Genomic DNA, 26,322 nt, shown 5'->3' with positions numbered 1-26,322 from the left:
ATACATTTTATTTTGAAAAATAGAATTTAATTATTTTAAGGAATTATTAAATTTTAAAATATAAATTATTAATAAAAAAATATTTTATGTCGATTATTAATTAAAGAATATAAAATTAAACGGTTCGGGTATTTTTTAGATAATAATAATCAAATTTAGGATGAGTTATGGCAATTTAAAATAAATTTTAATTGGGTTTAGAGCGGATTTAGATATTGAGCATATTAATTGAGTTCGGATTCAGATATGATGATTTTCACGGCTATTTTACCTATTATCATCCTTATTAATTATCTTATCAATGCATAATTAAATTTCATACTTGACATATTATATACTTATAAAATATTGTATAAGACTTATATAGAATATTCTATATACTCATAAGTACTTTATAAGCCCCATATATACATATAGTGTTAATTTTCTGTCTAAAAGTTGAAATTACAATTATATCATTTTAATGTATAAATTAGTTAATATTATACTTAAATTTTTATATATAATTGAAGTATAAAAATATATTACTTCTACTACTACTCTTTAAGTTTTTATTGATGAAAGATGAAGAAAACAATATTTGAATATATTAAGAGAAAACAGATAAATATTTTTATTCAAAGTATGTGAGAAAAAAATATGTAAAAGAAAATTGATGTTAACTTTTTTATTTATAATCATTCATTTAAGAGATATTAGAAATGAAAACATAATAACGATGAAATAATAAAAGAAAATAGAGAAAAAGTACAAAAGGAGAGTAGAAAGTATAAAAGGAGGGAAGAGAATGTAATGGAGGGAAAAACCTCTTGCTATGCCTCCAAAATTAATTAAGAATATTAGGAGTATTTTATTTTGTTAGGATCCCTTTGATCACATTAATTGTAGATTAACTTAATCCAAGAAGCTTTTCTGTTTTTCTAAATCATCTATTACAATTGGGAGAGATAGTATAAATTAAAAATTAAATATGCTTTCTTAAATAAAATTAATTGTAAATATATATTTGGTCTCTAAGCTGTAAAGCCTAGGCTAGAAAATAGAAATTGAGAAACTTACACTGACTTAAGCGTTGACTTACAGATTCCACCTTTGTGGGTCCACCGTCATGTAGCAAAATTTATGGGTCCCACCCGCTTCATGACTGGTTATCCTTGTGGGACCCCCTACACGCGCAGCTCAGCTCGTGCCATTGACGCTCTCTTTTGTGCTTCACAGAATTTGATTCCTCCCTTTTCTTAACTCGGATATATAAATAAAACAACTGAGTCTGGTCTCTCACGGATCCTCATTTGTTTAACCTCCTAGGAATCTCAAAACAGAAACTGTCATTACCAAAGTTACAACATTTAAGGTTTGTTTCTTGGATCTCAATCATGTTTCTGTCTCTTCCATTATTATGTAACTGTCTTGTTAGATCTCGTCTTTGTTTGTTATCTGTGTGTGCATGCGAATCTATGTAGTTGCTGTTTTGGGCATTTACAATCACAAGGCATGAACTTTTTGAATTCCCCAGTTTTGTTTTATTGGTGGAATCCATTGATTTCAAATTTCCCAAAACATGAATCGAATTGGTTGTGGTTTTGTTAATGGGTTCTCTTGGTTTTGATTAAAGATTTTTGGTGTGCAAGATAATATCTTAATTTTACTTGGGGTTTTATGGTTGATTGGTTTCTGGACAGTCTAGAATTGGGATTTGGGTTAATGGGTCTATAAGATCGGCACTGTGTGATGCCTTTTACTGTGGTTTTTGTCTGGTTCTGCTGATTGCTGAACCATAGACGTCTCAAATCAGAGCAGTTGTCATTTGAACACCCAGATAAGTTATAAGATGTAGGAGAAATCCTTTGATTCCAAATTCCAAAGGAATGTGATTCAGACACTTCAGCCTGTGTCTGTGCGTATGACTGGAAAAGATTGTGGTCTATTCTTCAAGAATGATTGTAATGTTCAGTTTTTAATTTTTTTTTTATTTTTTTATGAAGGGCTTTTTTTTCTTCACCATAATTAGATTCTACATCATGTGCTTTTGGGTATGCATGTTGTCCGCAAGTTTTTCCAAAGTTGTAAACTTGTCTAACCTCAGTGCAATGAATTATGCCCCCCATGGAAGTTTTGGGCATAGTAATTATCATGGTAGTTTAATATATTCTTTCATCTGTGCCAAACTAGCATATTCTTGTGTGAATTGGTTGGTTTCCTTATACTGTCTTGAACAACCTCTCATATACTTTAGGACTGTAAAGAGACTTGCTTATACCCTAGTAGCAAATATGATTTTAATTGCTCTGTTCGTTTTAGTCAGAATGGTAGAGTTGTATGTAAATGTCCTTCTTGCTATAGAAATCTATTTGAAAGATCAAGATGTAAAAAATGTATCACTTGGAAGTCCTGTTTGGTTATAGTTTTATTAGGCCATATATGTTACAAACACAAAGAAGGATGACGTGCTAATGGATATGAATTAAGAGAATCCAATTTTAAAGTTCTCAAGTAGGAAAAGGAAAATACGAGATGACGTCTTGGTTGCAATTAATTGTGAGTTGTGTCTTTCTAAATCTTGTAACTGTTCCATTCAAAGTAACCATACCAGAAATGAGATTTATTTTGTTCTAAAGGCACCCGAAGAGAGAATCAGCATTGGCAGTACCTAGTTTAATTTGTGGATGAGCAGCACGTGCTTCAAATTCATGTTTAAAAGTCTTATTTGGTGAATGCTATTCTAATTTCTCCAACATAGTCAAGTCCAGTAGTGGGCTCCTTATAACTGATTAACCATTTTCTTGTTCCAATATGAGGAACTTTCAAGGTTTATTCATTCCCATTGCATGTTTGTATGAATTCATTCCTGGCACGATTAATCTTATTTGTTATGATGTGATGATGAAGAACATTTGTGTGATGAATGTGAAACTCTTTAGTACTTTAGTAATATTTATAAGCAGGAATTTCTGCCTTTATAATGCAGTTTATTCCGTTTAAGAAATTGGAATCCACTCTCAAATTTTATGGCAATATACTTGAAATAGAAGAAAATAAAATGACAGAAGCTATTGCCCTTTATCTAAAATGGTAAAAGAATGGAGTGAGATTGAACTTAGTTTAAATCTTGCCATTTTAGGGACAAAAGCTGTGAAAGAGAAAGAAATAGAACAAAGAAAAGGTTGTTGATTCATAACTTCCTTGTGATAAATCTAGATTTTGGCATCTTATGTGAAAAATGAAGTAAAATGAGGATAAACATGATTGTGCTATTTTTGGATATATATGAAGCATTATGTAAAGAATGTGATCTTAAATGAGGCTTATGATCAAGTTACATAAACCGACTCACTTGTTAGTGGAGTAACTGACAACTGCTTTTATATATATGCATGATAGTTGTTCAATAAAATAGTTGTTGATCTAGAGACTTCAATTTGATGAGAATGTTCAGTAATCTTGATTTTGAAATGAAACACAAGAGAAGGTTATAAGTTAAAAGACGAATGATGGTGCATGGAGTTGAATGAAACTAGGATTCAATTATCTGAAATTGATATAAATTTAGGGCAGTATTACTGTGTTTCTTTGTTTGCAAGTTGTAGAGAGATTGGGTCTCCTGCCATATGGTAGATGTTAACAGAATGGTGTTAGTTTATTGCATGGACAGATGGAACTCAGACGCCAAAGGAAGGTGGATTTGTAGTTTAACTTGGGGTAGATAGATGAATCATAATTCATTATACAAGTATCATTTGAGGGTGAGGATCGTTTCATTGATAATTTTCATTAGCCGCTGAAGTAAGCCATATCTACAGAGATCAGTTACATCAACATCTGTCTTTAACTCAAGAACCCAAATAGTAGTTGGGACAACATTTCCAATTTTTAGAGCTTTCTGATAACATTTATTGTCTTGATGCCAGAATGATGAATCCTCGTTTTGTTTTAAACTTATCCCTGTTGTACTTGGTGCTTGTTCCCCAATTATGTAACTGAATGTTGTTGAGCTTTGTTTTCTGTATAGAACTTATATTTGCTGCATGAAAGTTGAAATTCTTGTCTCATTATGCATTGTTAGTATTCATTTGACAATTGAAAATTTAAATTGGTGAACCCCCTCTAGGCACAGGAGACTAGAAATGAGATACTAAAGCACTAGAACCTATCTAGTTCTGGATTTCAACTAACCTAAGTCAGTCTTTTGGCAGTGTCAGTCCCCTTGAAGTTTCATAGAACACTGCACCTGATTTTTTGTTGCTCTGTGGTGAATTATCCATTGGCTTACACCAATTTTATATTTTAAGGGTTATTTTTTTATAGACACTCTGTTCATGTTAGATTCAAGTCAAAAGTTATTGGTATGACCTTGGTCTGCAATAAACTTATGCTCTGTTGCATGTAGGTTTGGGGCTCTTTGTACACCGTGCACCTAAAATGCATGGGCCTGATTTGGTAGATAGATATGTAGCAACTTTTTGTCAAGATCATACCTTAGTACTTGTGTGTAGAGTATTATCAGAGTATTGACTAGAAAATGTTGCAGTTAAAGATATTTGTTTATAGCAATGAGTCCACATTCATGCAATTGTTTCCCCTCTCATTGCTCTAAAATTTTCTGGTCCCTTTTTATAGCATTTGTAAAGAGTCTGGATGGGACCTGAAATAATAGCGAGAGAAAGTTGAGACTTGGAGAGACTGCTTCAATTTGTTGCCAACAATCTTTAGAACAGAAGGCCTTCATGTGCTTAAATCTGAGAGAAAATGAAGATTGTGGAGGGTTTGGCCAATATGATACCACAATTGAATTACTTTATAGAGCAAGATAAGGTTACTAAATTTAAAAACCTGTTAGTAATGCTCCTAAATTACTAAGCCAAAAAACCTAACCAACGAGAGAGAGAGAAAAAAAAAATATATTTCTAGGTCAAATTGAATTTTCTGTTAGTTGTTCATAGTAGCTGATCAAACCTAACACAAAACTTCAAAAAAATAAGAAAAGAAAAGAAAACTAACACATAATTTTCTATGTTTCTTTTTGCACAAGAGTATAGGCAATATACTTGTGCTTGTAGAATATTCATAAATATCTCCTTTTGGCAACATGGCACATTGTTGTTACAGAGTGTTGATATTCTTTCTTTTGATCTTGGCATGTAACTTGCAGCAGAACAGATATACTTTATCTCAATATAGTGTTGAGGACCAAATATGAGCCTAGCATGTCTTGTATGCCATAGTGTCGAAAGTCCATCGCACTCTTTTAGAAGCTACTCGGTCTCAAGTTCTGACAATGAAGGAAGGTGTTCTGCTATTGCAAACTGCTTAGCCAGGAAGTTTCCTCTTCCTCCTCCAAGAGCAACTATTGCATCAACATCCAAAGTGACCCCACAACCAACCAATACGAGTCATGAAATGACGGGACCCCCAAGACTGGTCCGGAGCCGTGCTGTGAGACGGGATCTTGTGAGAGATTGGAATTTTGATGGGGCAGCGATGGAGAGTTAGATGCTTTAAAAAAAGTGCAGGGTTATCCACTAGTGTGATAGTATTAGAGCTTTATTTAGCTGTTCTCTAGATTGTTTCTATTATGGGTGCAATTGAACTCACTTTTCCACTTGAAGAGCTGGAGCATTTGTGACCATTGTAGGAAAATTTAATGTGAAACAATGTTCATATATTTTTTTTCTCTTTCCAAATACCATTTCTAATCATCTTTCCTTGGCAAAGTTGAATTTTAGTCCAATGTAGCCCCATTTTGGGTAGATTCTGTTCATGTTGTAACAATAGTAGATTTAGGATATGTTTGGTAGAATGTTAAAAAAAATCAAGAGTTGAATGTTATTCTTGTAAGTTTTAAAGGATAATTATTAACCTATGCTCCTAAAGTTAACATTTAACCTATCAAGAATGTATAAATATTAATGAGGTGAAAAATTAATATAGTCTCTTTAAGTATTCAAGCAATATTAATGAGGGGGTTAAATGTTAGTGTAACAATTATCCTTGTTAATCTCGTACCAAACACCCCGTTGGTATAGTCGCAGCAAATCCCACTTATAACAGCTGTGACCAATTTTTGTCCGTTGAATTCATGATTTTGCAGACAGAATAAAGTGTTTTGGAATGAGTTTCAGGTGAATGCAGTGAGGCAGCCGTGGAGGTTAAGATTGTGTTTGTGGCTACCTTGTCCATGAACATGTTCCTCCAGAACCGAGTCTTCCTTAGAGACTTAAAATTGAAAAGTTCAAGATAGAATAACACTACTCTATCACTTGATTTCCAAGAATTTTACTGAACAAACAACTAATTTGATGCATTATATTAATAAAGTGATGCAAGGTAGCTCTGAGGATTTAGCAAGAAATGCAAGAAGGTATACCTCACAGCAGCACCACAATGCCCAAGACCTGATGGATCTGTCGGAAATGCCCTGAAAATAGGCCTTCTCCACAACGTTTGAGTCCAATTCTACAACCACCCACCTTGCCAATACCCTCTGAGTAATACTCGTAGTCTTGAAGGTGATGGAAACAATGGAATTCTGATATTCCTGCTACCAAGATTTTCTTGGGTTTCGGTTGCATCTCCTGAGGCAGCAGGAAATAGCTTCATTCATCCAAGGTGCGTCCCGCCATTAATGGTTCTTCCAGGTATCGAGGCGAAATGCTTTGGTCTAAGTACAATAATGACCTAAGTGGAAAGTGGTTATAGTTCTTCAACCGAGAATGATGTCTGAAATTATTTCTATCTTGTTCTTCATTATATGTTTCATTAGATTCTGATAAATTATATACTATCCTCTATTGAGGTCTCTTCTTTCTCTCTTCCCCTTATCTGCTCCTTCACTTTTCTAGTCTAGGGTTTCATCCCTTTTTGCTGCCAATTTGTGGCCTCCTTCTCAGCTTGACAGTGGGTCTCGCCTCCTCTTTGTTAGGTTGATTGTATATATGGCTTTTGACACTTTTGTAGGTCTAGAGCTTCATTGGCGAGGGTGTTGGGTTGGGACTTGAGCGGTGTCTTGGCTACATGCCTTTCTCTAGATGGTTGATAGTTTGGGTGATGGCTCTGAAAGCTATTGTGTCGACGTGTGCTCCTTGGGTTCTGGCATGGTTAGGGATGCACTGGATTGGTGATGGTTGCTCATGGGTGCAATATGGAAGATTGGCTCAGAAGGTGTGAATGGAATGCCAAAGAGCTCCACATCTCAACCTGTTTTTGGTGTTGGCTCGAAGCTTCAACATTGGTTTATATTATTATAAATTTATTAGGTATAAGATTTTTTTGCATTTTGTAGAAATTATAATTTTTTAATTTTATTTTTGAAAATAGTTTAAGAAATGAGGACAGATGAACTTTAATTCTTAAATTATATTAAATATAAATTATATGAAATTCAATTAGATTTTACATTTTAGATTCAATTAATAATAATAAACGTTATAAAATTGAGTTATAAAAAAAATTAATAAGTTGCCCACTTCACTTATTTTCATACATAGGACATTTCAAAGTTTTCATGTGTTAAAAGTTATTTAATGGATTATGACAACTGGTACTGCTAATATAAATTATGGAAAATCTTTAAATTATTTAAATATTTTATTTTTATTATAATGAATGTAATTTTTAATTTATTTATGCAACTAATTTAATTTTATTGTCATTACAAAATGACTTTTAAAATTCAAGTGTTAATTTTATAAATAATATAAAGAGGCATTTTGCATGGATTGAATTTTTTTCTTTTTCTTTTTCATTATGTTTCAACCGTGCAATGCGCGGGCTTATCTTTACAGATTCTAGTGCCCTCTTCCCATGCCACCCAAGAATCCCTCCCAACTGAATTCCAGCTTGTTCTAGAAGTTTCCACCCCTTCCATAACTTTCTTGGACCTTCTAGAATAGACCTTCCATGTGCTCTTGCCTCTTCCCTTTCCTTCAGATGGAGGCGTATTTCTATCATCCGTGAACGTAAAAATGACACAGGAGGCAGCCAGAAGAGCCCCGAAAATACCCATCAGCCTGCGGTTCAAAGAAGTGCATTGGGCATTCTTGGTTAGAAGTGGGGCAAAAATGGTGAAGGCGATGATTATAGCAGTTGGCAAGAGAACATTGAGCCTAGCAGTACCACTGAGGATGACATTGACTAGATATAGGTAATAAGATTCATCAGGATCATCATCTTTGAGATAGTAATAATCACCCTTATCCCTGCAGCTTTCGATGATGTCTTGCCTGTTTGAACTTTCCATCTCAGGTGAGTAGCCTGGTTGCCGAAGCAATTTGCAGTTGAAGAGGATGTTTTAAGGGCATGCAAGGAGATAACTTGTTGAGATGGAGAGAAGCAAGCCATTAAATTCCTAAAATGAAGCAAAGTAGAAATGTAATAGCTATGTTTCTATCGTGCATTACAATACAAGTTGAGGGTGATAATGAGGAACAATACAAGGAGACTACCATAGATAGCTGAATATTTTCATTGATTCGAAATAGCCAGTTCACGGCTCTCTATGCTTTCTAAATGTAATTTACAGAATTCACAAGCATTTCAGGCTGATCAAAGGCAGACCTGTAAGTAAAAAACTATCCCCGTAAATTTGCTAAAAATCGCTAAATGACGGGGGCTGACTATACAACAGTGACAGAATTCTGTCCATTTACAGTAAATATCATGAGCAATATGAACATTTAACTAGTGAGAAAACCCATTAAATACTCCTTGTTTTTCAGACTTTGATTGAGAACCATCGTCTCTGATGCTACAAAGTTGACGAGGGTCAGAGGATCTCTTCAAGCACCAATTATCGGGGACAGTCAAGAAATGTGTTGACATAAACTTTCTGAACCTCTTCTTGTACTCTTTTGGGGAAATGACGGTAGGCAAAACATTCTTAGGAACAAGGGAAGACTTGACCCACGTTTCCAGTTGCTTGTCCCAGGTATACTGCCTTAGATAATCAATTATTCCACATACAAGTTCTCCTTGCTCAGTGTCTACCCCAACAAGTAAAGAATAATCCATTACATTGATTGACTGCAAAGAAAAACATAAATCTATCAGCCAAAAACACACCAGCAATAACATAATTTTCTGATTATCAGCACAAGCAGGATTGCAGAAACCTAAAGGGGAAATTAAGGGTTAAGAATTAAAGGACATGCAGAGATTAAAAGCACAGGAAAGGAAGCAAAAGTAATTCTTGCAAGAGAGCAGTAACGACACTGGAAAGGAGGGGGAAAAAGCAGTGTTGATTGCTCAGGAAAACAATGCTCAACACAAAATCTGCTAGTTAAAAAATTTTGAATAATAAGCTAACTTAAAAGGATCATGTTATGTGGTCGTTGGTCCAGCCCATTTGTAGAAAGAATTAAGGTGACACTCACATTAAGGAATGTCGTATCATTCCAAACAGCACGTTCCAGGAGACGTTTTGCTTTACTACTAACATATAGCGGAGAGGAATTCATATCATTGACAAAGTTTTGATCTAATAGAACATCTCCTGCACCATCACCAGCTGAATTGTATCGAGCATGTAGAGCACCTTTAAGATCATACTGACGAGTAATATTTCGACCAAAGGAAAGATTCTCCATAACCATCAGATCATGCCTCATCTCTTTCCCACTTTTTGCCTGTCTAATGATCACCTACAAAATTATATTGAAACATTTAGCTTTTACAAAAACAAAGCAACATGTCAAGAGTTCTAAATGAAAACCACAAACCTGATAAATCCCAAGCGCTTTAGCTAGACAAGTTTGGTTCTGAAACTCAAATGACTCATTCATGTACTTGAAATAATGAGGAGCAAACTTAACAAATGACTCAAATTCTGTCTTCTTGATTTCCTTTATAATGAACCTCTCATCAAGTGTTTTAGCAAAAAGGGATTTGCTCTTTCCACCTTTAGCATCCCACTTCCTACTACGGCTAAGAGAAGCAATATAATCTAACTCAGATGGGCAGCACCGACTCCGAAGATCGCGGAACAGCTTTGCATATAAACAAATTACTGAATATTTACCCTTTCCGAGTGATTTTGTAACCCCAAGAGAGACTTCAGGGCTAACATTCTCAGGAGGAATCAGAGACTCCAACAAATTGAATCCATCAAAGCTGGAGAAGCATGACTCTTCTGGAGAAACACCTAAAGTAGAATGGAATGAATCTGAATCAGAACAACCATTCGAAGACCAACGTGAGGAAACTTTAGTGGGAATTCCATTCAGGATATGTAAACTATCAGTTGAATTAGCTGATGTGCAACCCTCTTTCCGACTGTCATCATTAAAAAACTCCCATGTAACAGGTATATCTTTCAAAACTGCTAGAGCACAAGCAATTATACTAGAGAGTTCACCATCATAGTCTCTCACAATATAATTATCAGTTCCGAGAGGGATGTGCAGCCTTGGTCCTTCCTCACTGATTAGTTGAAAGGCAGCAGATATGCGTTCCTGTATATAGCTACTGATTGACTGAAATTTGGGCATGAAACCTCTCTCAAGATCCTCCATGTAAATCTGACGGATCTCAGAAAATGGCATCCAGAACCATCCACGAGAGTTTTCTAAACTGGATACTACTGAATGCAGGGGTGTAACCTTTCTAGATGCACCTGAATCAACAACAAAGTCACTGTTTCCTATGTCTGAGGCAATTGGAATGGTCCTTTCCACTTCTAAATCCCCAGAGAAAGCTATGTTATCCACTTGACAACTACTATCACCTGAATGAGAACTGTTAGGTTTCACTTTCACAAATGACTCAGGGCTGGGCGATCTGTTCATGCTTAAACCATCCATGCTTGACCTTTCAACATCTTCAGCGAGAGATGATCTTACAAGATGATCTCGTACTCTAGATTCTTGGACAGCACCATCAACTGCAATTCCTTCTATTAAAAATTCATTTGCTTCAATGGATTTACTCAAAATATCTTTCAAATAGCCACTACTGTTTTCCAAAACAGTTTTAGTCCCTTCATTTCTTCCATTAGTGGTGCCACTCATCTTTGATTTCACATGATTGTTAACTGCTTTCTCAATAACACCAGTGCAAAACAAAGAATGATCAGGTAAGAGCAGTGAATGCAGCCGCCGTTCCCAAATGCATGATTCAAGAAGAAGTTCCCATAACAAACGGTTTAAGCTAAGAAACTTGTAATCAGCCATGTCTTTATTTCCAGCATAGTTAATGCTTGCCTGGTTTTTTTTCCCCATGTCGTGCAGACAAACAAATAAACAAAAGTATCTTAGAGCTGACTATAAAATGAAATGAAGTTCTGATTGCATCAGATCTTCAAAAAGAAATAAGTCCAGCATGTAACTAAAAAATTCTAAGAAAATTGTCACTTTAATTTAGGAGTAAATAAAAGGAGTTCCTCATTCACACACAAAATTTAGAGGCTAGAAAGTGGAAAATTCATGTATCCCTCGAGTGGAAACAGACTACAAAGTGTATCAGTTTTTGGTGCTCTGCTTATTTATATGGTGCTCCAAAAATGCACACATAGCAAAGACAACTTTAAGATCTATCTAGGTAAATGAAACAAACATGTAGTGAAAGAGAAACTAACCTCAAACTCAGAACTTTCCTGCTTCAACATGTCTTCAATATCAGAGAATTCTTTTAATGACCCTCGAAGGTTCAGATTAGAGCCTTCAAACTGAGATCTCAACTCATTCAAAATGTCTTTAATCCCACTGAAAAGTGACCTCCCCTTTAAATGCACCTTTAGAAAATGAAAGAAATTATTAGTTTCACTTCAACATAATTTCAAATTGGGGGGAAGTTGAATGTATCTTACAACCAACTCCAGAAGCAATTAAGCATCATAAAAAAACTTATGATGCATGTATAATCAAAGAAGAAACATACATTTTCAAATTCTCGCTTGAGCCCATCATATCTATGGCTGAACTCCAGCTTCTGAGGTGGCAGAGACACAGTGTATGTTGTAACTGGAGAGTTTTTGAACATTGCTGCCAGAGGGCCTAACCTGCAAAATGAATTGGTACCATCAATGAAGAGATAAAAATAGAAGATAAAATTTCAGAGAGTTGATATAACAGTGTTGTGTGTAGAACAGAAAGGCTCAGGCTAATCAACCCAATCTACATCACGCATCTCAGTTACAACAAAGTTTTTTCCATTTTTTTTGTTCAAATCTGCTCCATAATTCCCTTGAAAGAACCAATAATATGCATCCCATTATTATTTGGGGCTTGGTAATCTGTGTACCAGGGACATTGCCGAAAACCACCTTCTAATTAGCGGGGCAAATGGCCCCCCTTAGTTTCTGTTATCTTTTTAGAAAGTGCAAATACTCAAAGCCTAAAAATTCCCCTCAAAATAAAAGTGAATAAGGGCAGAAATCCAGAATATATTGGGAGAGTAAGTGAAATAACAAAATAAAATGAAAAATATAAAAGAGATTAAGTGAAATAACAAAATAAAATGAAAAATATAAAAGAGAGTAAGTGAAATAACAAAATAAAATGAAAAATATAAAAGTATGGTGTTATCAAATTTTGGGTAGATCAAATTAGTAATTCATTAACATCCTTTTCGATGTTTTATATTTTGTTTAATATATCTGGTCTCATAAAATTATAATATGTTTTGTTTTTTAACTTGCCTCAAATTCTTTTTAACTTGTGTGTATGGATTGGTATTTTTGAGCTACACTACCACAAGGGTTTGCTTTTGAATTTTTAGACCTACATATATTTTGGCCTATATTTTTACTTTGAGTAATCCTACTTGCTAAAGTTTTTTTTCCTTTTTAGCAAGATTATTTGTGTGTGAATCTCTATGTATGTTTGTAAGTATACTTTTGCTCCCACCAGGGAAGTCCTCTCTGAGACATTAAAGTCCAATTCTTGAACCTAAAGCTAATCCTTTTGTGTTTTGGCACAAACTTGAAGGAAACACAAAAAAAGGGGGAGGAAATGATCTTATAATCATACCCAAAGAAGTAGAGGAAGTCCGTCTCCAGTGAATGGCCACAGCCAGACAATCTACCAGATGAAGAGTGCTGAGAAAAGCTCAGCTCCAAGAATTTTCCAAAAGACAGACACTGTGCAGCAGTTGACACTAAGATTCTTTTTGTACATTTTCGGACCCCATTCTGATATTTACATTTACCACAGCGACTCCACATCCAAATTTTTCCTTCTGCTTCCCCAGGCAAAAGATTCAGAAGCCATTTAACTCGTATTGTAAGCTGCTTATTGTGATGTGCATAATAGTAGAAGTGAGCTTCTGGCAATTCCCCACAAGTGGTGCACTGGCTTCCCTGCAAAAAGCAGCAGTTTCAATGAGAGGAAACTTCAAATAATGCAAACAATATCTGTAAAACATGATGTCATGTAACTGAAGGTTACTTCTGTCAGTGAACTAAAAGCATACATCACATTTCTGAAAAGACCACAATATCAACCTTCAACAACTCAAGATAGTAACTGTTTGATCCCAAATGAATATATTTGGTAAGGCCCCAAAAGTTTTTGAGCAATCTAGAACCAAACACCAAGTGATAACTAGATAAATATACCATTCCCTAATAAAGTGGAGATGTGAAAACCCCTGATTGAGTAGATTATCCAGAAGAAATAACTAAATAAATATACTGCCAAATAAATGGAGGCATGAAAAACCTGATTGAGTAAATTATCCTGAAGAAACTTTCCAAGAGGAACATCAAAATTCCTATAGAACATGATATGATAAAAACGGCTTTGGTCACATATAGTCTCTCTTAAGGCATTCCGGCTTGAAACCAAAACCAAAATACTCTGAGAATCCAACACAGCATTGACACCATCCTTATTCTGAACTTGAACATTATTGTTAACATCATTTCCTCTGTCAACAGGTTTAGAGCAACTCAAAGACTGAGGTGGTCTAGCATCAAGTAATTTCTCTTCATCAGAACCATCCTTAGATACCAGATCACAATGGTTGGAAGCTTCCAAAGTTTCCAAAACTGGAACCTCTTCTGTGCTTCGATCATTAGCTTCTTTTCCATTGAAACAAAAGTAATTAGCCAGGGACTGGTATGGCACAGAGAAGGGAAGAGGGAAACTGTTCCCTATAACTTTCTTAAGAGAGGCTGAAACATATGAGAACCCAGAAAAAATGACAGAATTGTATAGTACATAAGATATGGAATTTCCTTCTAATCCCATGTTTAAATTGTGGGAACCTTCTTCATTGAATCCATTAGAAATGGGAATATCAACAGTAGATGGCCCACTTTCGGCAACAGACTCCTCAACAGAAGGAACACTAGAATCTCCAGTTCCTAAAGCAGATGAGTATTGATCCCTTGCTCCAGGTAATATAACAGTTGAGAACATCATTTTCCAATCAACAAGAAAAGAAGTCTCAAGAATCAAATGATACGCCATGATTACTGCAATCTGCACCACATATTTGATCCTCTTCAATTCATCACTATGACTTCCTTTTAACAAAATCTGCATGATTACATCGTACAGCCAGTTAAGGATGTGCCTTATAAAAATAAAAAAATAAATAAATAAATAATTCCCACTTAAAAAATCAGAACACTCGTCATATTGATTATTAAGTACAAAATCAATGAGGCACATGTGACAATAATTACTCGACTCAACTAGGTTTCACTTCCAAGCTAGCTGAGATCAGCTAAATAAGTCCTTTTTTCCTCATTAAGTTCTGTTTCAGGCCAATCATTCCTTTTAGTTGTGAGCTGTTGTCATACTAAAACATGAGGCAACAAATGGCTTAATAATTTTCTTTTTAAGAAAAGAGAGCTCCTGTTTCTGGGTCCATGAAGGCAATACTGCTTAAAATAGCTTCAATAATTATGTCATGCTCTCAAGATCTTGTCCAGTCGTAGAGGACAAAAGAAGTGTGAAATGTCTTGGCTCCAGGCTTATAATGCAATCACTGATGACATATTTCTAACAATTAAGCCAACATATACATATTCAACAGCCCATGTCAAAATGGTAAAGGACAAGATTCCAGTTGATAAGAAACTTTATGAAGAGGGCATGCATGTATGCATGAGTATGTTCATCTTTGTATCCAGGCATGCGCTTTTATGTAACAATGTGGATGCCCGTGCGTGAATATTTTCACAAAATGAGAACACTCTGCTGCCTAGAATTACTGTAAGAAAATAAAGATACAAACAAAGTTTTCCAGACTCACTGTGCAACCCAGCCGTGAAGGACAGCCCTCAACGAACACCAATGTTTTACTAGATTTCTTTCCTCCTTCACCTAACCCAGCATGTTCCTCCAGAAATTTTTCAACATGAAAGGAGCCACACTGCTTTAACTTTTGTCCCGCCAAAGTATCAGATGATAAAATTGGTGAACCAGTATAACGAGCAACTCTTTCTAGGCGATGGAGCTGCATATCATAAACCAATGTGATTCCTTTTGAAAGGATGTACTCCTGGACATCACGAGAGACAGACTTTTCTACCAAAATCACATTTGGATGGCATATTTCTATCATGTCCATAAGTGATTTCATATTATCCTTTTCCTGTTTTCAGACGCAAATGATCAGCGGTAGCAGTAAACTTCCATGATAAAGAATACAAAATTCTGATCAACTTACCAGATCCATTGATTTAAATGATGATAACCCACTTGAAGAATGACCAAGCACACCCTGGATCAGCAACAACCTTGGGTTTCTGTAATTAGTTGGCATGTGCTTGTGAGCAGCACGCTTTTTGAAGACTAAGCCCTTGACTACTTGACTGCAGAAAGTAAGAAGCCAAACATGTATAAATAAAAGCATCTATCTCTATCTACTGATTGACAAGCATATCTTTTCTGAGATTTGTTTTAAATTTTATCCTTTTTTTTTAGTATAAGCTAAGCCAAATGTCATAACCTGTTATGTATAAATTTCAGTAGAAGTGTAAATTGTAAAATTTGTAGATAATGGGTAAAAGAATATTATTGGAACGTGGAATAGATTTCCAAAAATAAAAGCTGCATTAATGTTTTTCCTTTGAAAAGAAAAAGACAAGTTCAGCTTCCTCAATAAACAGATTGTGCCAAAAGGGTGAAGGAGCATATGCTTCATTAACAACAATAAAATTCATTAAAGGATGATGTTGCACTAAAAGCAACAAAATTATTGCCTTTTAATTTAACAAAGAGATATCACCTTTCATTACGAGAGCCTGTTGCAATGCATTTCACTTTCACATTGCCATCTGGATCCATTCCTTTCCCATCAATAGCATCAGGCTTAAAAAATGAAGCAGCTTCCCAAGATAAAACGCTAACTATATCCACCCAACTTTCACAATCCTTCACCATACTGGCAACACTTGCAGTTTTAAGAAGTTGATTCACAATGACCTTAAATTTCCCATTTGCAACCTCCTCCATCTCTTTTTGTTTTTCATCTTTGAATCCATAGCTCCCAGTGCCTTCATCCCTGCAGCAACTCAAAGAACTCGGCTTGCCCCATTTTGTGCCATCACCAAATTCATCATCGTTGCAAGCCACAGTACTCTCCAACTCATCCTCTGCGTCCTCTGCTTCAGGAGGCTCCCAAACTTGGGCATTGATTTCATCATCACCAGAACAGGAAGTTTGATTTCCTTCATTCAAGGATTCAACAAGATTCTGAGAAGAATTATCTTTTGCTTCTTGTCCATCGGCAGTTTCCATTATTTCTATGTCTCTGACAATGTCCCTGTCACAGCTATAATGGCTTTTCTCCAAGCTGTTTTCTGTCACTTTATACAATTGGTGTACTCCAGTTACTGGAGCTTCCAGACTTGATCTATGCAGTTGGCCATTCAGCCCACAACTAACATCCTCCTGAGCTCTGTCTGCCTCTTGACTCCCCCTAACAAAATGAACAGAGGAACTTTAATTGCTACCTAAAAGCCAAAGAGGAATCTCTATCAGACCCAGACCCACAATTCACTGGTCAGATGCATACCGGTCATACGAATTTATGTCAACTGAAAGATCACCTGAAGGTAGAGGGAAACCCAAAACAAAGCATAAGAACATAACTACAATGTATAAGCCACTAACCTAATTATATCAATAAAAAAAAATTAAATCAATTACAAGGGGTAGAAATTTACTGCTGCCTGAGACAGATCTATCACTGCTGGACAACGAAGTGGGACTGATCATTGGCAATGCAGGACTCCGACTGTCCTGCTTTAGATGTCCTCGTTCTTGCTTCTCCCGACAAAATCTACAAGGCCAATTGTGCCTTTCATCATTTAATCTTAAAGAATTCCCATTCTCGAGTTTCCCATTTTCACCATCCTCTGATTTGGGCAGTTGGGCACCACAATAATGACGCATTGCTACACATCCAAGTCAAATAAATGTGAAGCAACTAGCTTATTCTAAATGATGTAGAACCTTGATCACCTGTTTGGTTCAAGTGTAGAGATCAATTTATTTATGAACATGTCAATCAATATTCCTCAGGCAAATAATCAGAAGCAAAAATTTAGAAACAAACAGATGAATAATGCTCCTTGTCCTCAGTTCTATCATACTGACAAGTATTTCTAAAACTTTCCATTTATCACAAACCATTTCATTTTAAGGATTCATACAGAGTAATTCAACAGTTCAACATGTCAGATATTACTAAAATAAACACCCAAATAGCAATAACTTACTCCATCAAAATTTCAACTCTATGAGAAAAAAATCTCAATTATAACACGGTGTAAGGGGAAGTGAAGCAAAGAAAATATTATAATCCTATGATAAACCCAGATTTAATATCAAACAAACAGCACTATCCTCGAATTCATTATTGATTATTAATGATGACTTTGAAAGTTCCAGTCTAAGGTGTTTATTTTGTTAGATTCTCCACACAACCCTCCCCCACCCCAACGATTAAAAAGAATCTTTATCTATCAATAGAACAAAAAGTACAGGAGGACAGTTCCCTGAAACAATAATAATTTTTTTAAAAAAATAATTTTTATAGAATAAGTGTTATGAGCACGGAATCTTCAGTGCTAATTTGAAGTTGAATACGCCATGTTGCAAAAATAAGATCAATGAAACAAATCAAGGGACAGATAAAACAATACCCGAATCTTGTATCTATCAACCAGCCAAGTAAAACTCAACAAGAAATCCGAAGAAAAATGAGCCAACCCACAAGATTTAAATAGCCAACACTGATCTACTAGTTGGAAAAAGCTCACCAAATCAATTTTATAAACTACAAAATGGCAACTAGATAAATATTCCTGTAGAGTTTTATGATTATCCATTAGAAAGCCGAGACTTCATGTACAAGTTACCATTTTTTAAGACTAAACAAGTCAAAAGAATAGACCCCAATAAACAAAATCAAGAATTAAGCAAGGAAAGTAAAGAATATGACTTACTGTAAAAGCAATCCAAAGGAACAAATATATGGATTTTTTGATTGCGTTATGCCAAATGCTACCTACCCATCAATTTTCAATCTTTGATAAGCAAAACTAACATTGCAGAAATGAAAAACTCTTGTCTTCCAAATTTATTTGGTCCATATAAAGCAAAGAATTTCAATTTTTGAAGTCACAAAAACAGTCAGCAGAGGGAAGAATGGAGAAGGAGAGAGAAGGCTCAAAGCAAGAAATGGGAAAGAAAGATTTTAAAGTGGGGTCCACTACATAGTTCCACACTATCAATAATAAATGATAAAAAAAATTATATATATTTAGATTTTGCTATTATGCCCCTATGGATTTTCATATTTATGAATGATGTTGCTTTTTTTTATATTTAATTAGCATCATGCATACAAAGGTTAACAAATTAGCTTACTAATTTAATTTAATTTAATTTAATTTATTTATTAATTTTTATATTTAAAATGAAAAAATTTAATTTTTTTCAATTTTAAAAATATTTATTTAAAAAAAATAAAATTTATACATAATTGTGTGGATTTTTTTTTCTTATATTGATAAGGCAAAAAATAAATGATAAAAAGAAAAAATAATAAATGAGAAAATTATGCATTGCATTGTTAGTATTAGTTAAGCAAAATATCTTCCTAAACAAAAATAAAAAACTTAAAATTTCACCTTCATATAAAAATATAATGAATACTCTTTATTTTGTATTAAAAATCAATCATCAATCAATCATTATATATATATATATATTGAAAGTTTGTCATTAAAAGAGCCTTCCATATATTTTTTAAGCCTTATTATTAGACTAAATAAAGAAAAACAATTAACTAAAACCCTAATTTGCAATACCTCTCCCCTTTATTCTCACTTAAAAAAAAAAACATTTTAAAAAATTTTATTAAATTTCTTATATAGTTTTCCTGAGAGATGCTCCTCCTCCTCTTTAAAAATCATCCTTGTTCATCCTCATTTCTATGTTATCATCTCATTTCTTTTATCATTGGATAGCCATCATTCATGATAACCTCCCTCTCTCTTCTTCTTTCTTCTTTCTCTAATATTCTTCTTCTATTATTCTTCATTTCCTTTATTTTCTTTCTGTTTGGATCGTGGCTCTATCACAACATGTTAAGGATAAGGAGGAGTGAGTATGAAAAAAAAAAATTGGTAGTTTATGCAAATACAGAAAATAACAAGGGCAGATTTGCAAAGCTACAGAAATATCTATCCAATAATAGCAGTAATGCTTGAAACTTGAAAAGGCAAAAGACGGCTTCGTCTTTTATTTAATGGACTTCATTGGCCCATTTACGAGGTTTACCATATTTCCCTGTCGACTTAAAATTAATCCACTACATCCCAGATCATTGTACTCCCACCACCTGTCAAATTAAATTTCTGTAATTTTTTAATGCCACATGTAACGACTGGAATGGGTTGAGGATCCATTATTGGACATGGACATACAATCATTGGAGCGACCTTTCAGGTTTGCAATCCACGTGGCACGAAGATTGGAGATCGAGTTAAATTACTAAAAATACCCTTGTTCCGTGCGGTGAAGGAACACTTCGTACGTATGATATGGCGGCCGATGATTGGATAGAGAGTACAGATCATTGAAATAGGGACCGTGCACGCATTAGACGTGATTTCAATAATGGAGCTCTCAATAGTAATTTTCACTTAAATTTTGATTTTCCTAAAAAAAAAAAAAGGGAAATGGTGATATTATCAAGATTTCAAATTTGAAAAGAGAATTCTTTTAATTAATTAATTATTTATTTAAAATTTAAAATATATTTAATATAAATTGTTTTATAATTATTAAAATAAATATTTATACTAAAATAATAGACATAATATAACACACAGAATTTTTAAGAAATTAAAATTTAAATAATTTTTTTATAAATAAAAAACACATAAGTACAGGCTAATAATAAAAATAAATTGTTATTAAAATTATAATAATTTTAATATAATTTTTATTTTTAAATAGCCTATATAAATATATAATCTATATTTAATATAAAATTTCAAAATTAGAGTTGATATTTAAAATTTAGATTTTTTATTATTATTTTTCTACACTTTTATTACTCTAATTTCATTTTTTTTTCCTGTTATAAATGGAAAAAAAAAATACTCAAATTTTATGGCAAGTCAGACGGAGACAAATCACGGAAGAAGTTTTGTAACTTATCACAGTGAGATTTAGTGGAAGCAATCAATTTTGTTAATTTTCAGTAATAATCTATAAATGAAAAGATTTACCCTTTTTTTTAAATAAATCATTGAAAAGAAAAAAAAATTCTAACGCAATTATATTTGATATATAATTTTTGAAATAATTTTTATTTAAATAAAAAAAATTCATAAAAAAGCTAAATCTTATAGGCTTTTATAATTTTATCTAATACTTTTAATTTTAACAGAATCAATTAAAATATATAAAAATTTTATCTAAATTTTTTAAAATTAGCAAAATTTGTTAAAATTTTATTCAAATTTTTTGATATAATTTTTTTACTTCAATTTTTTTTATCCAACTCTATCAATACATCAACTGCTTTTAAACTTAATCTTGATATCTACAGTGCATCAAAATTACCAACATCAAAATTACCAATAGGTATTTGATATGAGTAGTTCATTATTCTTATCCATTAAGTGAGATTCGAGTGCTTGATTCTCATGAATACAGATGATACTCATTGAAATCGTTTTACCCCTCAGTGGGCTGACTTGGTGCGAATAAAATTAGTCTTAATTCATTGAGTTGGGATACCTGTTAAATATTAGAAAAAAAAAATTTAACCATCCGACCAAATTGAACGATTTTAGTCGTACGTCCTCTCTCTTTTACTATGCTTAATAGTTATCAACATTAGATTATGAAAGAGTTGATAAATATGGTAATGTTAGATTTTTCATAATAACTATATATAAACAAATAAAAACAAGAAATTCAAAATTTAATTGATAAAAATTGAATAATATTTTAATAACTTTAAAAATTTTAACTGATTATCAAGATTAAAAGAATTGAATAGAATTGTCAAAACTCAGTAAAATTTAACTTTTTTATAAAAAAAAAATTATTACATTACAAATATAAAATTGACTTAAAAAACTTAATTAAATTATTATAAAATTATAATTTTGGAACAGAATTAATCATTTTCCTCTCAAACCAATATATGGTTAATGGTGGCACTGATATATTAAAAGCTTCCGATGCTGATATAATCATTAGTATTGTTAATAAATAAAATAATTTTATAAAAACTACAAAATAAATAAAAAATAATTAAAAAAATTATAAAAATATAAATTTAAATTTATTAGAAAAGTATAAAAAAATCCTTTACTTTAACAAAATACAGAAAAGATTTTCTATCTTTTCTCATCAACCAAATATTAAATTTTAACCTCAAAAAGCCCTTAAAAAATTTTTAAAGTATCATTAAACATAAATAAATATTATTTAATATGTAAGATAAATAATAAAAGCCATAAAAATGTATAGAAAATTTAAATTTAATTTTCCTATACAGATATAAAAATTAAATTATATTATAATTGAGAAATAAAGAAAATCTAAAATTATTTTTTATAATTTTTTTATTAGTTTTATTAAGAAAAATTTATTTCTTTTGGCTTTTATTATGTATAATTCTTATATATTTTTATAGCTTTTATTATTTTTATTAAGAAAATCCAAAAAAATTTCTTATAATTTAAAATTTAAATATAATTTTATGGTTTTTGTTATTTATCTTACTTATAGAATAATATTCATATAGTTTTTAATGATACTTTAAGAATTTTTGAGCTTTTTAGTGTTTGGTTAATGAGAAAAGAAGAAAAATCTATTTTTTTTTTAGTTAAAGATTTTTTTATACATTTTTTTAATAAACTTAAATTTAAATATTTAAAAATTTTTTTAATAATATTTAATTTATATTATAGATTTTATAAAATTATTTTATTTATTTTTTAACAATATTAATTAACATAATTTTTTGCAAACTTAATTATTAAAATTTTAAAATTAAATTTATTTGTTCAATGGGTTTAAATGACTATTAGGTTATTTCTTAAGGGTTAAATATCCATTTTTTAGGTTCTTTAATGAAAACTTAATGGTGTTAAGGTTTTGGATTTTTTTTTAAGCTATTTTAAGGATTTAAATAACTATTTTAAAAAATTTAAAAACTTAAATGGCCAATTAATTTGATCAAAATTTAAATAACTATTAGCCTATTTTTCAAGGGCTTAAAAAGCCCTTTTACTTACATATTATAACTATAAATATATGAATAAATAATGCATTAAAAAATTAATACAGGAAGAATATCTGATAAATTTCTATAAAGGAGGAAGCAGGCAGGGTTTTAAATGGCCTGAAACTGACAAGTAAAATTGCTGGTTGAATTTACAAAAAAAACTTGGAATATTTCCTTTCACCATGGGAAATACAATAGGCATTTTGTGTACCATAGGAGCAGAAAGAGCAGCCCATTAATTTATGCACATTAATTATGTGTACTCTGTACTGGGAAATTAATTGGTGTTTTTCACAACTTTTATAGTCCCTCCATAGCCATGTACTACCTTGCATCTCTTATTTTAAGGGTTGTTTTGTTTAAAATTATTTGCCACTTTGAAAAAATTAAGCGTATTGATTTTTTTTATTAAATATAATAATTATTTTTATAAATTTTTATAATTTATTTTATCATCTCTTTTAATTACTTGAAATAAATGATAATTTAATTAAATTATAAAGAATTTTATTTAAATTTTAGTGATTTAATTGCTTTCTAAATCACTATAAAAAAAAAACTTTAAATAACAAATAAAAGTGAACATAAATCACCCAAAACACATTTTCAATTCATCAAGCCAAAAAGCTTGTTGCCAAGATCAAGGAAAAAATTTTAATTTCACCATCTCAAATTAGGAAAACATCATTTTAAAAAAGTTGAAATAATTAAATTTTTTTTTTTTAAAGTTTTGACATCCTTAATGAAAATGCAAACATTCAATTAATTAGCAAAAACTCATTCTACTATACACAAACTTCCTTTTATAATTTTTCAATCCTTTTTTCCATATGCACATAAATAACTTTTATGGCATATAATTAATGGAAGCTAATAGCACATTGCCTAATTAATCCATGCCTAAACTGGTTCTAAAATACCCTTCATAGATGGAATTTAACCATTAAGCAATTTGTGTCAAGCTGAAGGGACATGGTAGTATTTCCCTTTACACATGCATCTGTAAACAATAGGGCAAGACTCTCCAATGGAGCACTTGAAGCTCACCATCACCCTCTTGCAGGGAAAGCAAGGTCCACAGGCATGAGAACAGTCAGGCAAGCTTGACCCGGTTGGATACAGTTCCATCCCTAGCTTTTCTCTTGCTCCTAGCTATAAAATGCACACACACAACAGAAACCCTCATCACCATATCTCTCATCTCATTAACTAAGCACATTACATTAACTAATTTCATTGCTAGGAAATGAAATCAACAAACCTTGGGGTATCGGTAACTCTGCTCATCACCGTTTAGTGCAACTTGTTTGCGCAAAGTGACTGAAATATCAATAAAAATGAAGATTGAAGTTATTGCATAATAAAATTTCTGATTAAATGATGTTGAACTTACAATGTTGAGGTTGGAGGCCTTTACCAAGTATCATGAGTGCCATGAAAATAAGCACAAGGAGGAAAATTTTGTGGGCTCCAAAGAAGAGCTTCATGTCTCTTTAATTATAATTGTAGCTAGCAACCACACAAATTTGAGAAACTAGAAGAGAAATACTTGATCATGAGGAACAAGCTAGCTAGGACTATGATATATGAAGGAGGGAAATGGGCATGGTTTTAAATGTTGAAGAAGGTACACCTGAAACACTTCACATGATCCACGGCTATCCCTTGAATAGGGCTTCACTTTCACATGTCTTGGTAAGTCTTTAAAAAAATAAATTAATAAATAAACCTAAAAGCTTTAAATGAACATATAATATTACATGAAGGGTAAGTCTATATATGTATATAACTTCAAGTACATATATTTTAAACTTGTATTCAATATTAGAAACATACGGAAGTAGATTGCTTACTTATCAGGCTACTCAGTCTACCATTAATTTCTTGGCAATATGAACACAGCTAACATATGAACTACCAGAGTTAGTATGAGTTGAAGAATAATAAATGCTTAGAGTTTAAAGAAACATAGAAGGGAGGAGTTCACGTGTGAGGAGAGGGGCATAGAAGAAGTATTTTTTCCATTGATGGTTGTGAGAAATGAATTGAAGAAGGTCAAGGTCTGCCATAAAGACAAACGTGAAGGTCAGGACTTGGATTTAAATGAACTTTGCTCTATAGGGTCATTGTCCGGTCCTTCTTGTTTCAATCAGTGTTTCTTACCCATTTTGCCACTGCTACAGAGACGAATTAGAAAAGGAATGGCCTTTGCTGTTGACTTGTCAATATATATCCCATTTTCAAGGTTTTTTTTTCGAAATTTTTGTTCTTTTTTTTTTAATTTGCTTGAAATTTTTATTCTTGTAATAATGTGTTATTAAGTTTTGTTTTTTAATTTGAGGAATATATAGATGTATTTATAATTTAGTAGAAAAGTAAAAAAATTAAAATTTTATGAACAATTAAAAGTATTAAAAAAATGCAAAGCCCAAATATAGACCCTTACGTCAATAATGATAAAGAAAATGCTAGTGTCAATTGCAAGTGATTTGCTTATGAAAATTAACTTATAAGAATTTAAATCTTTAAGCTGTTACGTGTTTAATTAAAGTATTTATAAGAAATTGATAAATAATTAATGTATTTAATAAAAAATAGATTATAAGTATATTTTTATTTTTAAAATAATTAAAAAATATATTAAATGAGATTTATAATGAAATTTTAAAAATTAAATGAGGATAATATGGCAAAATACATAGTTAAATTATCTTATAAGCATATGCTTATAAATATCAAAATGAAAAGATGATCTCTCCTAACTTATTTTCTTTTAGTTTATGAACTTAAAAAATGTTATAAACAAACATACATTTATTTTTAAAGCTTATAAAATGGTTTGATCAACTTAAAATTTAAGATAAATGCACATTTAAGTCGTTCATTCATATGATTATCACATAAATTTGCAGTTGAAACTAATATGAATTAGCAGATGAAATAAGTAATGTTATTAAATTCAATTTGGAGGTTGATCTTAGGATAAGAAATTGAGTTGATAAATTAATCCACTTGCTCGAAAGAGATTTTATATATTAGAAATACATCTATTATAATCCTATAAGCTACGGTCCTCTTATTATATATTGCATGTGAGTACAAAAAGACTCTTAGCCTGAGAGTGGATTCAGAAAATAAAGAAGCAGACCTGTATGTTGGTTTAGAGAATAGTGGTGAGGGGGTGTAGGTTTGAACAGGTTCTGGGGTTAAGAATGGTAAATAGGGAGAAGCTGGAGTAGAGATCTCTACTCTCCCAGAAGAAACACAGATAGTAGAATCTCTCATTCCACTTATTAATTAGGTTTTAATGATTTAAAAATAAACTTTTAATTTTATTAGGTTATATATATATATATTTAAAGTTTCTATGAAAATATTTAAGTTTAAATATTATTATTTTTTTAATATTTATGTATAATACATAAAATTTTTATAATCGTGAACTATCCTTTTAATATTTATAAAATATTAATTATATATTTACTAAAAAAATTAAATATATAATAATTTGTTTGGAGGTTAAAAGAAAAATAAAGGTCTATTTATTGATCAAGATGACTATCTGTTGGCTTTATCATGAATTAAAGGTTAATAAAAATCCCAAAGCATTAAACGGAC

At 32.1% G+C, this 26,322-nt stretch overlaps 3 protein-coding genes and 1 long non-coding RNA gene across 9 annotated transcripts; 2 read left to right on the top strand and 2 right to left on the bottom strand.

Annotated features, from left to right (window-relative positions):
- Positions 1–1,207: 1,207 nt before the first annotated feature.
- Positions 1,208–5,711, top strand: LOC110651786 (uncharacterized). Of its 2 annotated transcripts, none has more exons than XM_021807198.2 (2): positions 1,208–1,354; positions 5,150–5,711. In XM_021807198.2, exon 2 carries the CDS (start codon positions 5,194–5,196, stop codon positions 5,488–5,490), a length of 297 nt encoding a protein of 98 aa, XP_021662890.1. In that variant the 5' UTR covers positions 1,208–1,354; positions 5,150–5,193; the 3' UTR covers positions 5,491–5,711. The 2 variants fall into 2 exon arrangements, with proteins under 2 accessions (XP_021662890.1, XP_057987325.1); XM_058131342.1 differs by having other exon boundaries at positions 1,231–1,354; positions 5,153–5,711.
- Positions 5,712–7,829: 2,118 nt separating this feature from the next.
- On the top strand, positions 7,830–8,453 carry LOC110651785 (uncharacterized). The gene is made up of 2 exons (XR_002494263.2): positions 7,830–8,140; positions 8,242–8,453. It is a non-coding gene; the product is annotated as an uncharacterized LOC110651785 (long non-coding RNA).
- On the bottom strand, positions 8,439–18,611 carry LOC110651784 (putative 1-phosphatidylinositol-3-phosphate 5-kinase FAB1D). Of its 4 annotated transcripts, none has more exons than XM_021807193.2 (13): positions 18,461–18,611; positions 17,111–17,408; positions 16,960–16,993; positions 16,171–16,863; positions 15,610–15,754; positions 15,193–15,534; positions 13,650–14,471; positions 12,960–13,288; positions 11,869–11,989; positions 11,567–11,722; positions 9,714–11,192; positions 9,369–9,635; positions 8,439–9,018 (listed from the first exon to the last, which is right to left on the bottom strand). In XM_021807193.2, the coding sequence occupies exons 2-13, from the start codon at positions 17,337–17,339 to the stop codon at positions 8,677–8,679; spliced, it is 4,959 nt and encodes a 1,652-aa protein (XP_021662885.2). In that variant the 5' UTR covers positions 17,340–17,408; positions 18,461–18,611; the 3' UTR covers positions 8,439–8,676. The 4 variants fall into 4 exon arrangements, with proteins under 4 accessions (XP_021662885.2, XP_021662886.2, XP_021662884.2 ...); XM_021807194.2 differs by having other exon boundaries at positions 18,395–18,604; XM_021807192.2 differs by lacking the exon at positions 18,461–18,611 and adding an exon at positions 18,092–18,313.
- A 4,881-nt stretch (positions 18,612–23,492) lies between these two features.
- On the bottom strand, positions 23,493–24,266 carry LOC110650477 (protein EPIDERMAL PATTERNING FACTOR 2). 2 transcript variants are annotated; one of them, XM_021805448.2, is made up of 3 exons: positions 24,098–24,266; positions 23,966–24,024; positions 23,493–23,856 (listed from the first exon to the last, which is right to left on the bottom strand). In XM_021805448.2, exons 1-3 carry the CDS (start codon positions 24,189–24,191, stop codon positions 23,662–23,664), a joined length of 348 nt encoding a protein of 115 aa, XP_021661140.2. In that variant the 5' UTR covers positions 24,192–24,266; the 3' UTR covers positions 23,493–23,661. The 2 variants fall into 2 exon arrangements, with proteins under 2 accessions (XP_021661140.2, XP_021661141.2); XM_021805449.2 differs by having other exon boundaries at positions 24,122–24,266.
- Positions 24,267–26,322: the final 2,056 nt, after the last annotated feature.

The sequence above is a fragment of the Hevea brasiliensis genome, chromosome 12 (assembly GCF_030052815.1).
Source record: "Hevea brasiliensis isolate MT/VB/25A 57/8 chromosome 12, ASM3005281v1, whole genome shotgun sequence".
Lineage (NCBI taxonomy): Eukaryota > Viridiplantae > Streptophyta > Magnoliopsida > Malpighiales > Euphorbiaceae > Hevea > Hevea brasiliensis.
The sequence above is the reverse complement of the archived record's forward strand: the minus strand, read 5'-3'. Positions and strand labels throughout refer to the sequence as shown.

Coding starts and splice junctions, on each gene's coding strand:
- LOC110651786 (XM_021807198.2), top strand. CDS start 5,194: ATGAGCCTAGCATGTCTTGTATGCCATAGTGTCGAAAGTCCATCGCAC.
- LOC110651784 (XM_021807193.2), bottom strand. CDS start 17,339: ATGCGTCATTATTGTGGTGCCCAACTGCCCAAATCAGAGGATGGTGAA. Junction 11,990..12,959: donor GACTTCCTCTACTTCTTTGG/GTATGATTATAA, acceptor TTCATTTTGCAG/GTTAGGCCCTCTGGCAGCAA. Junction 11,193..11,566: donor AGGAAAGTTCTGAGTTTGAG/GTTAGTTTCTCT, acceptor AAAAAAAACCAG/GCAAGCATTAACTATGCTGG.
- LOC110650477 (XM_021805448.2), bottom strand. CDS start 24,191: ATGAAGCTCTTCTTTGGAGCCCACAAAATTTTCCTCCTTGTGCTTATT. Junction 24,025..24,097: donor AGGCCTCCAACCTCAACATT/GTAAGTTCAACA, acceptor TTGATATTTCAG/TCACTTTGCGCAAACAAGTT. Junction 23,857..23,965: donor AGAGTTACCGATACCCCAAG/GTTTGTTGATTT, acceptor TGCATTTTATAG/CTAGGAGCAAGAGAAAAGCT.